General features: G+C 43.4%; 1 protein-coding gene across 4 annotated transcripts in view; it reads left to right on the forward strand.

The window, feature by feature from the left end:
- The window catches only part of HBS1L (HBS1 like translational GTPase), a 121,154-nt gene that overhangs the window by 31,028 nt on the left and 77,264 nt on the right, over nt 1-12,862 (forward strand). For 2 of the 4 annotated variants that reach the window (XM_069725988.1, XM_069725989.1), the window contains 2 exons: nt 830-961; nt 1,040-1,231. In XM_069725988.1, the coding sequence (XP_069582089.1) occupies nt 830-961; nt 1,040-1,231 (324 nt within the window). Of the gene's footprint in view, nt 1-829; nt 962-1,039; nt 1,232-8,033; nt 10,813-12,862 lie in introns of those variants that run through there. The other 2 variants (XM_069725991.1, XM_069725990.1) reach the window with 2 other exon arrangements.

Consider the following 12,862-nt stretch of genomic DNA (forward strand, 5'->3'; position numbering starts at 1 on the left):
TCTGTGTCTTTAATTATCTTTAGTGGTTCACCAACAGTAAAATATATATTTTTTGTAATTGTTTTTTGGTTTGGAATATTTGAAAATAACAAGCAGAGACATAATCACTTTTTAGCTCACTCGCGGATCCAGCACAAGCCTCTCAGAATGTCTGTGCTGGCTCTGGAAGTAGTGCCTGCTTCGCTCTGAAGTAACAGTATCAGAGACTAGAAGGGCTCGTGGTCAGATATTTCCCCGATGGCATGCTCTTCTAGCCTTGTGACCACTGTAGCAAATCCCCAGCTGTAGTGGTACAGTGAAATCTGAATCGGTTACAGAGCTTCCCCAGAATTCTGAAGCGGCCTACACTGGGTTTGCGATGGAGCTTTAGAATTAGTTTCAACAAAGTTCTGTAGAAATCAGTAGTACAAGAGAATATAAGAAACTTTGTGTTGTATCTTAAAATAGAAATCTGCTTCTTTCTCCACTTAAAAGCCACTTCTCCCCCTATACATCCTGAACTCATCATTGACTTTGACAAACTGCTCAAATTCATCTTGCTAGGTGAGGTGTCACCTTTCACAGCATATTGGAGTCTATGGAGAACAGCAAGGAGACAAATAAATCTGAGGCAGATTCCCTAGCATGTCCTTTCTCATTCCAGAGCTGGATTCACAGCTACAAAGCTCAATGTCCTCCATGCTGCTTCTGTGTGCTGGCAAACAAAAAAAGAGCAGGAAACCCTGTTTGTGTGTTTAGTGTTTGGGAGCTAGTAGTTTCCACTCATTAGCTCTGTTCAATGCATTGTGAATAAGATTGGTAGTTTAGATTTTTCTGTTCTTCTTTGCAGCTGCTCAGTTCATATATTCTAAGCGGGACAGACATTCTAGCTTCACTGAGCCTTTGGAAGAAGAAGAGGAAGATCAATATGAAGATGATAAATCCAAACCTTCCTGCTCGACGCTGAGTCCTTTAGATCAAGGTATCGGAGGCTCATTTCTCATATCCTCGCCGTTTGCACTCTTTGGGACCCATTTGACCTATTTTATTTATTTTTCAGCTCGCTTATATTCCTGCCTGGATCAAATGAGAGAAGTCCTAGGAGAATCTGTGTCGGAGCAGATCATGACCGATGCAGTATTGCAATGTGGCTTTGATGTAGCAAAGTCCCTGGACTTCATCTTCAAGCAAGATAGCAACATTAACAAGAAGCCTGTTACCCAAGACTCCTCTATTGAAAGACCAGGAAAAGGTATGTTTCTCTTATAATTGCACACAGTTCACAATTGGACAACTTCGACTATATAGTGTTAGGTGAGTTGTCAAAGCTTTGCGGTGTGGAAGCTTTATTAAAAATAATAATCCTGTTCACTGGAAACAGCTGACACTCTGGTAGGGATCTGCTAGCTTATTATTCTTCAGTCATGTAGTACTTTTACTGTGCATACCATTTTTGTTTGTTTTTAATTGTTTTTAAAGGTAATCTGTCACTATGTGTTTGCTACCCCATCTGAGAGCTGCACAATGTAGGGTCAGAGACCCTGATTCCAGTGATGTCACTTACTGGGCTCCTTGCTGCAGTTTTGATAAAATCCCTGTTTTATCTGCTGCAGATCTATCAGGGATCAGCGGACCCGTGGAAGTTCGGTTGGGGTACCAGAGCTGTACCTGAACCCGAACCCCATTGAAATCATTGGGGAACCAAATTTTGGAGCTGGAAAATATCTATCTCCCTCCCTCTCTCTCTTTCCTGCACTTCCAAACTGTAAAATGGACTTCCAGGAGAAGTTCATGGTCGGAGTTCAGTTCTGGCTATGGTGTATGATGTATCCTATAATAAGTATCCCTATGTATGTAGCTATACTGTCTCACCCTATTACTATCTCATTATGCAGGCTTCCTGGTTAGTAATATTCATTCTATAGTTTAACCCCTTCCCGACCCATGACGCCACGTAGGCGTCATGAAAGTCGGTGCCAATCCGACCCATGACGCCTATGTGGCGTCATGGAAAGATCGCGTCCCTGCAGGCCGGGTGAAAGGGTTAACTCCCATTTCACCCGATCTGCAGGGACAGGGGGAGTGGTAGTTTAGCCCAGGGGGGGTGGCTTCACCCCCTCGTGGCTACGATCGCTCTGATTGGCTGTTGAAAGTGAAACTGCCAATCAGAGCGATTTGTAATATTTCACCCATTATAACGGGTGAAATATTACAATCCAGCCATGGCCGATGCTGCAATATCATCGGCCATGGCTGGAAATACTAGTGTGCCCCCACCCCACCGATCGCCCCCCCAGCCCCCCGATCTGGCCGGTACACTGCTCCGGCTCCCCTCCATCCAGTGCTCCGCTCCCCCCCGTGCTCTTGTCCGCTCCCCCCGTGCTCCAATCACCCCCCCGTGCTCCAATCACCCCCCCTGCATTCCGATCCACCCCCCCCGTGCTCCGTTCCACCCCCCTGTGCTCCGTTCCAGCCCCCCCGTGCTCCGTTCCAGCCCCCCTGTGCTTCGTTCCACGCCTGCCGCGCTCCGATTCCCCCCCCCCCCCCGTGCTCCGATCCCCCCCCCCGTGGTCCCCCCCCCACCCCATCATACTTACCGATCCTGCCGGGGTCCCGTCCGTCTTCTCCTTGGGCGCCGCCATCTTCCAAAATGGCGGGCGCATGCGCAGTACGCCCGCCGAATCTGCCGGCCGGCAGATTCGTTCCAAAGTGCATTTTGATCACTGAGATAGATTATATCTCAGTGATCAAAATAAAAAAAATAATAAATGACCCCCCCCCCTTTGTCACCCCCATAGGTAGGGACAATAAAAAAATAAAGAAATTTTTTTTTTCCACTAATGTTAGAATAGGGTTAGGGGTAGGGTTAGGGTTAGGGTAGGGTTAGGTGTAGGGTTAGGGGTAGGGTTAGGGGTAGGGTTAGGGGTAGGGTTAGGGGTAGGGTTAGGGGTAGGGTTAGGGGTAGGGTTAGGGCTAGGGGTAGGGTTAGGGCTAGGGTTAGGGCTAGGGTTAGGGTTTCGGTATGTGCACACGTATTCTGGTCCTCTGCGGATTTTTCCGCTGCGGATTTGATAAATCCGCAGTGCTAAACCGCTGCGGATTTATGGCGGATTTACCGCGTTTTTTCTGCACATTTCACTGCGGTTTTACAATTGCGATTTTCTATTGGAGCAGTTGTAAAACCGCTGCGGAATCCGCACAAAGAAGTGACATGCTGCGGAATGTAAACCGCTGCGTTTCCGTGCAGTTTTTCCGCAGCATGTGTGCAGCGATTTTTGTTTCCCGTAGGTTTACATTGAACTGTAAGCTCATGGGAAACTGCTGCTTTTCCGCAGCATGTGCACATACCTTTAGAATTAGGCTATGTGCACACGGTGCGGATTTGGCTGCGGATCCGCAGCGGATTGGCCGCTGCGGATTCGCAGCAGTGTTCCATCAGGTGTACAGTACCATGTAAACATATGAAAAACCAAATCCGCTGTGCCCATGGTGCGGAAAATACCGCGCGGAAACGCTGCGTTGTATTTTCCGCAGCATGTCAATTCTTTGTGCGGATTCCGCGGCGTTTTACACCTGTTCCTCAATAGGAATCCGCAGGTGAAATCCGCACAAAAAACACTGGAAATCCGCGGAAAATCCGCAGGTAAAACGCAGTGCCTTTTACCCGCGGATTTTTCAAAAATGGTGCGGAAATATCTCACACGAATCCGCAACGTGGGCACATAGCCTTAGGGTTAGGGTTGGAATTAGGGTTGTGGTTAGGGTTGTGATTAGGGTTATGGCTACAGTTGGGATTAGGGTTAGGGGTGTGGGGGGGTTAGTGTTGGAGGTAGAATTGAGGGGTTACCACTGTTTAGGCACATTAGGGGTCTCCAAACGCAACATGGCGCCACCATTGATTCCAGCCAATCTCGTATTCAAAAAGTCAAATGGTGCTCCCTCACTTCCGAGCCCTGACGTGTGCCCAAACAGTGGTTTACCCCCACATATGGGGTACCAGCATACTCAGGACAAACTGCGCAACAATTACTGGGGTCCAATTTCTCCTGTTACCCTTGTGAAAATAAAAAAAATGCTTGCTAAAACAAAATTTTTGAGGAAAGAAAAATGATTTTTTATTTTCACGGCTCTGCGTTGTAAACGTCTGTGAAGCACTTGGGGGTTCAAAGTGCTCACCACATATCTAGATAAGTTCCTTGGGGGGTCTAGTTTCTAAAATGGGGTCACTTGTGGGGGGTTTCTACTGTTTAGGCACACCAGGGGCTCTGCAAACGCAATGTGACGCCCGCAGACCATTCCATCAAAGTCTGCATTTCAAAAGTCACTACTTCCCTTCTGAGCCCCGACGTGTGCCCAAACAGTGATTTACCCCCACATATGGGGTATCGGCGTACTCAGGAGAAACTGGACAACAACTTTTGGGGTCAAATTTCTCCTGTTACCCTTGGGAAAATAAAAAATTGCAGGCTAAAAGATCATTTTTGAGAAAACAATTTTTTTTTTTTATTTTCATGGCTCTGCGTTATAAACTTCTGTGAAGCACTTGGGGGTTCAAAGTCCTCACCACACATCTAGATTAGTTCCTTTGGGGGTCTAGTTTCCAAAATGGGGTCATTTCTGGGGGATCTCCAATGTTTAGGCACACAGGGGCTCTCCAAACGTGACATGGTGTCCGCTAATGATTGGAGCTAATTTTCCATTTAAAAAGCCAAATGGCGTGCCATCCCTTCCGAGCCCTGCCGTGCGCCCAAACAGTGGTTTACCCCCACATATGGGGTATCAGCCTACTCAGGACAAACTGGACAACAATATTTGGGGTCCAATTTCTCCTATTATCCTTGGCAAAATAGGAAATTCCAGGCTAAAAAATCATTTTTGAGGAAAGAAAAATTATTTTTTATTTTCATGGCTCTGCATTATAAACTTCTGTGAAGCACCTGGGGGTTTAAAGTGCTCAATATGCATTTAGATAAGTTCCTTGGGGGGTCTAGTTTCCAAAATGGGGTCACTTGTGGGGGAGCTCCAATGTTTAGGCACACAGGGGCTCTCCAAACGCGACATGGTGTCCGCTAACAATTGGACCTAATTTTCCATTCAAAAAGTCAAATGGCGCGCCTTCCCTTCCGAGCCCTGCCGAGTGCCCAAACAGTGGTTTACCCCCACATATGAGGTATCGGCGTACTCGGGAGAAATTGCCCAACAAATTTTATGATCCATTTTATCCTACTGCCCATGTGAAAATGAAAAAATTGAGGCGAAAAGAATTTTTTTGTGAAAAAAAAGTACTTTTTCATTTTTACAGATCAATTTGTGAAGCACCTGAGGGTTTAAAGTGCTCAATAGGCATCTAAATAAGTTCCTTGGGGGGGTCTAGTTTCCAAAATGGGGTCACTTGTGGGGGAGCGCCAATGTTTAGGCACACAGGAGCTATCCAAACGCGACATGGTGTCCGCTAACGATGGAAATAATTTTTCATTCAAAAAGTCAAATGGCGCTCCTTCCCTTCCGAGCCTTACCATGTGCCCAAACAGTGGTTTACCCCCACATGTGAGGTATTGGTGTACTCAGGAGAAATTGCCCAACACATTTTAGGATCCATTTTATCCTGTTGCCCATGTGAAAATGAAAAAATTGAGGCTAAAAGAATTTTTTTGTGAAAAAAAAGTACTTTTTCATTTTTACGGATCAATTTGTGAAGCACCTGGGGGTTCAAAGTGCTCACTATGCATCTAGATAAGTTCCTTGGGGCGTCTTGTTTCCAAAATGGGGTCACTTGTGGGGGAGCTCCAATTTTTAGGCACACGGGGGCTCTCCAAACGTGACATGGTGTCCGCTAAAGAGTGGAGCCAATTTTTGATTCAAAAAGTCAAATGGCGCTCCTTCCCTTCCAAGCCCTGCCGTGTGCCCAAACAGTGGTTTACCCCCACATATGAGGTATCAGCGTACTCAGGACAAATTGGACAACAACCTTCGTGGTTCAGTTTCTCCTTTTACCATTGGGAAAATAAAAAAATTGTTGCTAAAAGATAATTTTTGTGACTAAAAAGTTAAATGTTCATTTTTTCCTTCCACGTTGCTTCTGCTGCTGTGAAGCACCTGAAGGGTTAATAAACTTCTTGAATGTGGTTTTGAGTACCTTGAGGGGTGCAGTTTTTAGAATGGTGTCACTTTTGGGTATTTTCAGCCATATAGACCCCTCAAACTGACTTCAAATGTGAGGTGGTCCCTAAAAAAAATGGTTTTGTAAATTTCGTTGTAAAAATGAGAAATCGCTGGTCAAATTTTAACCCTTATAACTTCCTAACAAAAAAAAATTTTGTTTCCAAAATTGTGCTGATGTAAAGTAAACATGTGGGAAATGTTATTTATTAACTATTTTGTGTCACATATCTCTCTGGTTTAACAGAATAAAAATTCAAAATGTGAAAATTGCGAAATTTTCAAAATTTTCGCCAAATTTCCGTTTTTATCACAAATAAACGCATAATTTATTGACCTAAATTTACCACTAACATGAAGCCCAATATGTCACGAAAAAACAATCTCAGAACCGCTAGGATCCGTTGAAGCGTTCCTGAGTTATTACCTCATAAAGGGACAGTGGTCAGAATTGCAAAAAACGGCAAGGTCTTTAAGGTCAAAATAGGCTGGGTCATGAAGGGGTTAATACATTGGTGGCACAGTGGGGTTGAATACATTATTCCAGCGCTGAGAAATAGTTTACTGTGGGGACTGAGTTATTAGCAACAGTGGGGATTTCTATTTCCAAAATGTTAGTGTAGTGTGTGTTAAGATACTCACAGCTCAGTCTTTTCTGGTATGCCCCGTCGTTGCGCTCCTCTTTTGAGTCATGTGACTGCTCTTTCACCTCTGTGCGGATCACACTGCGCTCTGCGTGACCCAGAAGTGCCTTAAGGTACCTTCACACTAAGCGACGCTGCAGCGATCCAGACAACGATGTCGATCGCTGCAGCGTCGCTGTTTGGTCACTGGAGAGCTGTCACACAGACAGCTCTCCTGCGACCAACGATGCCGAGGTCCCCGGTAACCAGGGTAAACATCGGGTTACCGCGCTTAGTAACCCGATGTTTACCCTGGTTACCAGCGTAAAAGTAAAAAAAACAAACACTACATACTTACCTTCCGCTGTCTGTCCCCGGCGCTCTGCTTCCCGCACTGACTGTGAGCACAGCAGCCGGAAAGCAGAGCGGTGACGTCACCGCTCTGCTTTCTGGCTGACCAGCGCTGACACAGGATGCAGGAGGAGTGCAGAGAAGCAGAGCGCCGGGGACAGACAGCGGAAGGTAAGTATGTAGTGTTTGTTTTTTTTACTTTTACGATGGTAACCAGGGTAAACATCGGGTTACTAAGCGCGGCCCTGCGCTTAGTAACCCGATATTTACCCTGGTTACCAGTGAAGACATCGCTGAATCGGCATCACACACGCCGATTCAGTGATGTCTGCAGGTGATCCAGCGACGAAATAAAGTTCTGGCCTTCTAGCTCCGACCAACGACATCACAGCAGGATCCTGATCGCTGCTGCCTGTCAAACTGAACGATATCGCTAGCCAGGACGCTGCAACGTCACGGATCGCTAGCGATATCATTGTGAAGTTGTTTAGTGTGAAGGTACCTTTACCGTGTGAGCCTATAGAGAAGTGTTTCCTAAACTCCAGTCCTCATGGCCCCCTACAGATCATGTTTTCAGGATTTCCGAAGTATTGCCCAGGTGATGGCAGTATCATTCTAGCATCAGAAACTGCCACAGGTCCTCTCACTTGTGCAATGCTGAGGTACAACGGGAGGACTTTAAAGGGTTACATCTGGTTTCTACTTGGTGCTATTATTTGTTTGCAAAAAATAGCGCTATGTATTCTATGTGCAAACATTTCTTTAAAAATGATCCATGTTATGTAAGGGTTTTCTTGTGACATTTAGCAAATAAATGCCTTTTTGTGTCTTTTTTTCTTTTTTGTATCGCTCCTGCTGACGTCTTGTATGGATTGCGTTTTATTTCATCAACCTGAATACTATTGGCCATGGTAAGGTAAGAAGCCTTATTTACCTCTTTACAGCACTTACCCAGTGACCAAGCCTTATCGTCTTTACCCCTGAACTCCGAATGTCCCGACCCTTCACAGTTGACCATTACTGAGCCAGCAAATATACGGTCGCAGAGTAGCAGCTTTTCTGGTGATCCTTTAGATGGTTATACTCCCAGTTTGACTCTATCTGCCCTCATTAACGATGGCTCCCAGCAAAACATTGGCAATGGAAAACCCGTTAGATTGTCGCAGATTAGTTTGCTGGATTTAATGAATCATCCGCCTGTTACCCCTGGTGCTGTGAGTGACATGTCTGTGCCCTGCTATCAACCCTCAGCCCCGATTCCTGATTTGATGCAGATAAGTCAATCATCTATTAGTGTAGAAAAATCCATGGACGTGGCTGTCGGTGGCCTACATGCTTGTCGAATAAGTTCCTTCCCCATAAACACTGGGCCAGAAAATCATGTCTTGCGTGAAAAGTCCACTTTATTTGGAAGCCTAAGCTCAGTCTTAAATTCAGAGGATAGTATGTCCTCTGATGGAGAAAATCTGTCTGTACCAAAGTATGGGAGTCCATCACTGGCTGATCTGATCCAGGAGCACAGGGAGAGGAACCCTTTACAGGATCTTGCGATCGATTCTCCTCAGAATCGATGTAATACAGACTTGCAGGCTGGGTTGCTTGTTCCATTGTCTCCGTTATCTGACGGGCCTGATGCAGCATTCGATGTACCATCTCTGACCACATCTCTGTCATCCCTAGCTGTTTCTCAGAGCACTGATCAGGGAGACGTTCACGTTTCCCTGTCTGATCTCCTTGTTGAAGCCAATACCAAACCTCATGATGACCTCCACAGTTTGTTTCAGCCCAGTGGAGTGACTCTGACGGAGACCGATACCAACATAGATCTCCGCTTTCTTATTAGTGAGCCTCTGGAGCATCTCGATCCTTTAAGTCTTAATGTAAACCCTACTGCACCTGATCCGATGGAACACAAGAGTGACAAATGTATACATTCGGTGAAAAGTCTAAGCTCTAAAAATCGCAAGAAACCTGACTTTTGGGTTAAATCGTTGAAAGCCAAGCCCTCCACATTTGCGTTAAGCTTATGTTTTACCTACATTCCTAAAGCGTGCAGGAAGTCGTTTTTAGTAGCGCAACCACCGGACTGCCGAAATAAGGAATTAACGCTACCCAATTACACAAATCAAACCCAGATAATGCCTTTTGATTTCCAGACTCCCTCCCCTGATGACATTGTAAAAGAAAGTCAGAAAAAGGCGTTTATGAGATAAAGTTAAAGATGTCCTAATATGGATGTTTACCCCTTTTTTTACAGAAATATTTTCTTGATTGTATATGAAATTTGCAGAAATTGAGCCGTATATTTAGTTATATTTTAGAAACTTTTTATATTTCATTATATGCCGAGGAGTTTTATTACTTTTAGATTCAAAAGCAGTATCTTTTTTTTTTTTTTTCCCCTCTCTTGAAATTATTTTTTACATCAACTTATGGGCATTAAATGGTTTTTCCCTAAAAGAAAGTACATTTTAATTAATAGATCTTGGAATGATAATAATTTTCACAATTGGATGTGTTTAAATAAAATGTTCCTGTGCTGAGACAATCTTATAAATGTTCCCCTGCTGTGTACTGTGTAATGGTTGTGTCTGACAGTACAGGAACATGGTCTGATCATACCACATCTCCTGGGCAGGGGAGGGAGCAAAAGAGAGGATACAGACATTACAGCACAGGATCACAGATTATTCTTTTTTTGTGAGGCAAAACATTTCACTGCCATTTTTTAAACAAAGTTTTCCCTCAAAGAAACAATCCCCTGCTGTCCTGTCTGTATACTCTCTTCTGCGTCCTCCCCTGCACAGGAGCTGTGGTATGATCAGACCATGTCCCTGTACGGTCAGACACAGCCATTACACAGTACACAGCAGGGGCACATTTATAAGATTATCTCAGCACAGGAACATTATTTATAAACACATCCAATTGTGGAACTTATTATTATTCCAAGATCTATTGATTAAAATGTTGATTAATATTAACTTTGTTCTTTGGAAAACCCCCTTTAAGGTGTTATCCAGAACATCTCACTAACGCATCTAGACATGAAAAGTGCTATTGATATTGTGTCAGCAGGAAATGTTCACCTGTCAGTAAGTATACGATATGTGCAGGCCATGCATGAGACCTGTCAAATGGACATCTCTGCAACACCAGCAACTTCCCGATTCGGAAGTGAAAGGGACTGGATTTTGCATACATCTGGAAAATTCCGTTTTAGGGGAGATAAAAGAGCATTCATTGTATTTTTGATTGCCAAACGACTTACCCAGATTTTTTTTTTTTTTATAGCCAGTAATTTTATCAGTGATTTTTTTTTCTGATAACCACAAGATACTTTTTATACTCTGTATTATAGATATTTATTTTCCTAAACATCCACTGGCTATTTCTCAGCATTTGCTCAATTCATGTAAAGCCTGGGCTTACAAATATTTAGTTTCTGTGTTGGAAACTTTTTAAATACCATAGACATAATATTTTTTTTAATGAAATATGTTGGCTCTTGTGTGTGCTTATTAGATATATACTTAATAAAGATGCAAGAGGGACCCCTCTATCTAAACCACTGCAGCTTACCCTTTTCATCATTCCTAGTGTATATTATGTGCATCATATTCCAAGGTTTGACGATTCGCACTTGATGGGTAATTTCAGCTTGTCTAATATTATTTTACATTTTTCTAATACAATGCAGAAAAAAAACAAACAAAGCTAAAGCAAACCTGTTCAGACTCGATTGTCTTTCTGCAGCTGTGGGGCTCACGGATCGTGTGTAAGAGAATTTGCTATGAGGCTCGTGCCGTGATTTTGCGACTTACGGTGATATCACATCGCTGGAGCAGCTTTTTTTTCTCCTTTGCTCTGTTAGCAGCCCGCCTTTGCTGATGTCATGCTGATTGACAGGTGCCTCCCCCTGTCGGCTGTCAATCAGCATGACGTTAGCAATGATGGCCCATCAACAAAGTAGGGGCAAAAGCTGTCCATGACCACTCTGAGCCAACATAGATCAGTGCCAGGCAAAACTGGCAGGTAGTAAGCAATAAAACATAACTACGCATGCCCGCAATAAAGCAGAGGAAAATGCGTCTGCACAAGCTGGCGTGTGATTTCAGTGGGCTATGCTGATGGACTTCTCATCCACATCAGTCATAGCCGGAGGACGGCGATTAGCAGCAGCGAAGGGGGACAGATGCCGCTGCAATGGCACCCATCGCATCAGACTTTCCTGATTTACTTACAATGTGTGCGCAATTCAAATGTTATTTTTGGGGATATACAGGGGGATTCAGGGGATTATATACAAGTTTGTGGAATGCTGCGCAGGCGCTGTTAAAGGTAATATTTGTTCAGACACTAAAAAACTGATGACAGGTTCCCTTTTAGATAAAAGTACAAAAGTCCCAGATAACCCCTTTAACCCCTTTATGACCATGCGATTTTCTGTTCTGCACTTTCGATTTTTCCTCCCCTTCTTCCAGGAGACATAACTTTTTTTATTTTTCCATGAGAGCTTGCTTTTTCATTTCACCATATAATGTACTGGAAAAAGTGCAATACCAGAATTGTTTTTTGAGTTTTTTTTATTTACCATGTTCACTGTATGGTAAAACTGCCCTGGCAGGTCAGTATGAGTACGCCGATACCAAACATGTATAGTTTTTCTTTTATTTAAGTCGTCAAAAGCAATTCAGAAAATTTTAAGACATTTTTTTTTTTTTTTGCTCATATCTCCATTTTCCGAGGCTCATAGCGTTTCCATTTTTCAGGAGCTGTGTAAGAGCTTATTTTTTTGCAGATTGAGCTGACATTCTTATTGATACCATTTTGACTTAGATTCGATGTATTGATCGACTCTTTTTGCAATGTTGCTGTTATCCCCCCAAAATTAATTCTAGTGTTCATTCTAGACCTACAACTGTCATGACAACTCATCAGTGCCCCGCTGATGGGCTGGGTTAATAACGCTCTTCCGGTTAACGCGTGTTAATGGCACTTGATGGCTGATTAAATCATCCATCAAGTGCAGGGAAAGATGGCCCGGCGTGTAAGTCCACATCAAAGACAGGGACACAGCCTTTAGCCTAAATATGCGTCAAAAGTCGTGACTGGGTTAAGGAGTAACTAAGCCTTTATTACTTTTTTATTTTTTTCCCTTTTTTGCAAGCATATGGGTCCAGATTGTAAATTGTTTTTATTTACTTTATATATTGTAAATTACACACATTTTTGTGCCAACAATAGATGGGGTTCATTTAAGATCTGTGTCAGTGCACTTGTTCAGTGCTGTGGTATTTTGCTTTGTAGGTACCGAGCAAAGGATGTGGCTTTTATTACAACAAAACACGGTGTGAACAGTTCAAACATATCATTTTTATTTTATTTTTTGTTTTACCAGCTCGCCCACACTGGAAAGTCTGAGACTCTCCAGCTTTTTTCAAGTACACATGTATAAATGTATTGAGTAGCCTATCAGTAGATGCTGTTTAATAGACAAACATCTGCTGATCAATATCTTTTATTTTTTTCCATGTATTCTAAACTGCAGCAAGTGTGAGAACGACAATTCTTTTGACGCCCTGCAAGCATTTCTATAGAACATCAGACTCAAGCTCTTGACCTGTGGGCTATGTGCAGAGACATGAAATATATCTTTTATAGAGCTGGTGAGCACAACACCAATTTTCTCAGTAAATACATTTCTAAAGGTGCAATTGACATGAAATTATCTCAAGATGCTGGTAACA

The sequence above is a fragment of the Ranitomeya imitator genome, chromosome 5 (genome assembly GCF_032444005.1).
Source record: "Ranitomeya imitator isolate aRanImi1 chromosome 5, aRanImi1.pri, whole genome shotgun sequence".
Lineage (NCBI taxonomy): Eukaryota > Metazoa > Chordata > Amphibia > Anura > Dendrobatidae > Ranitomeya > Ranitomeya imitator.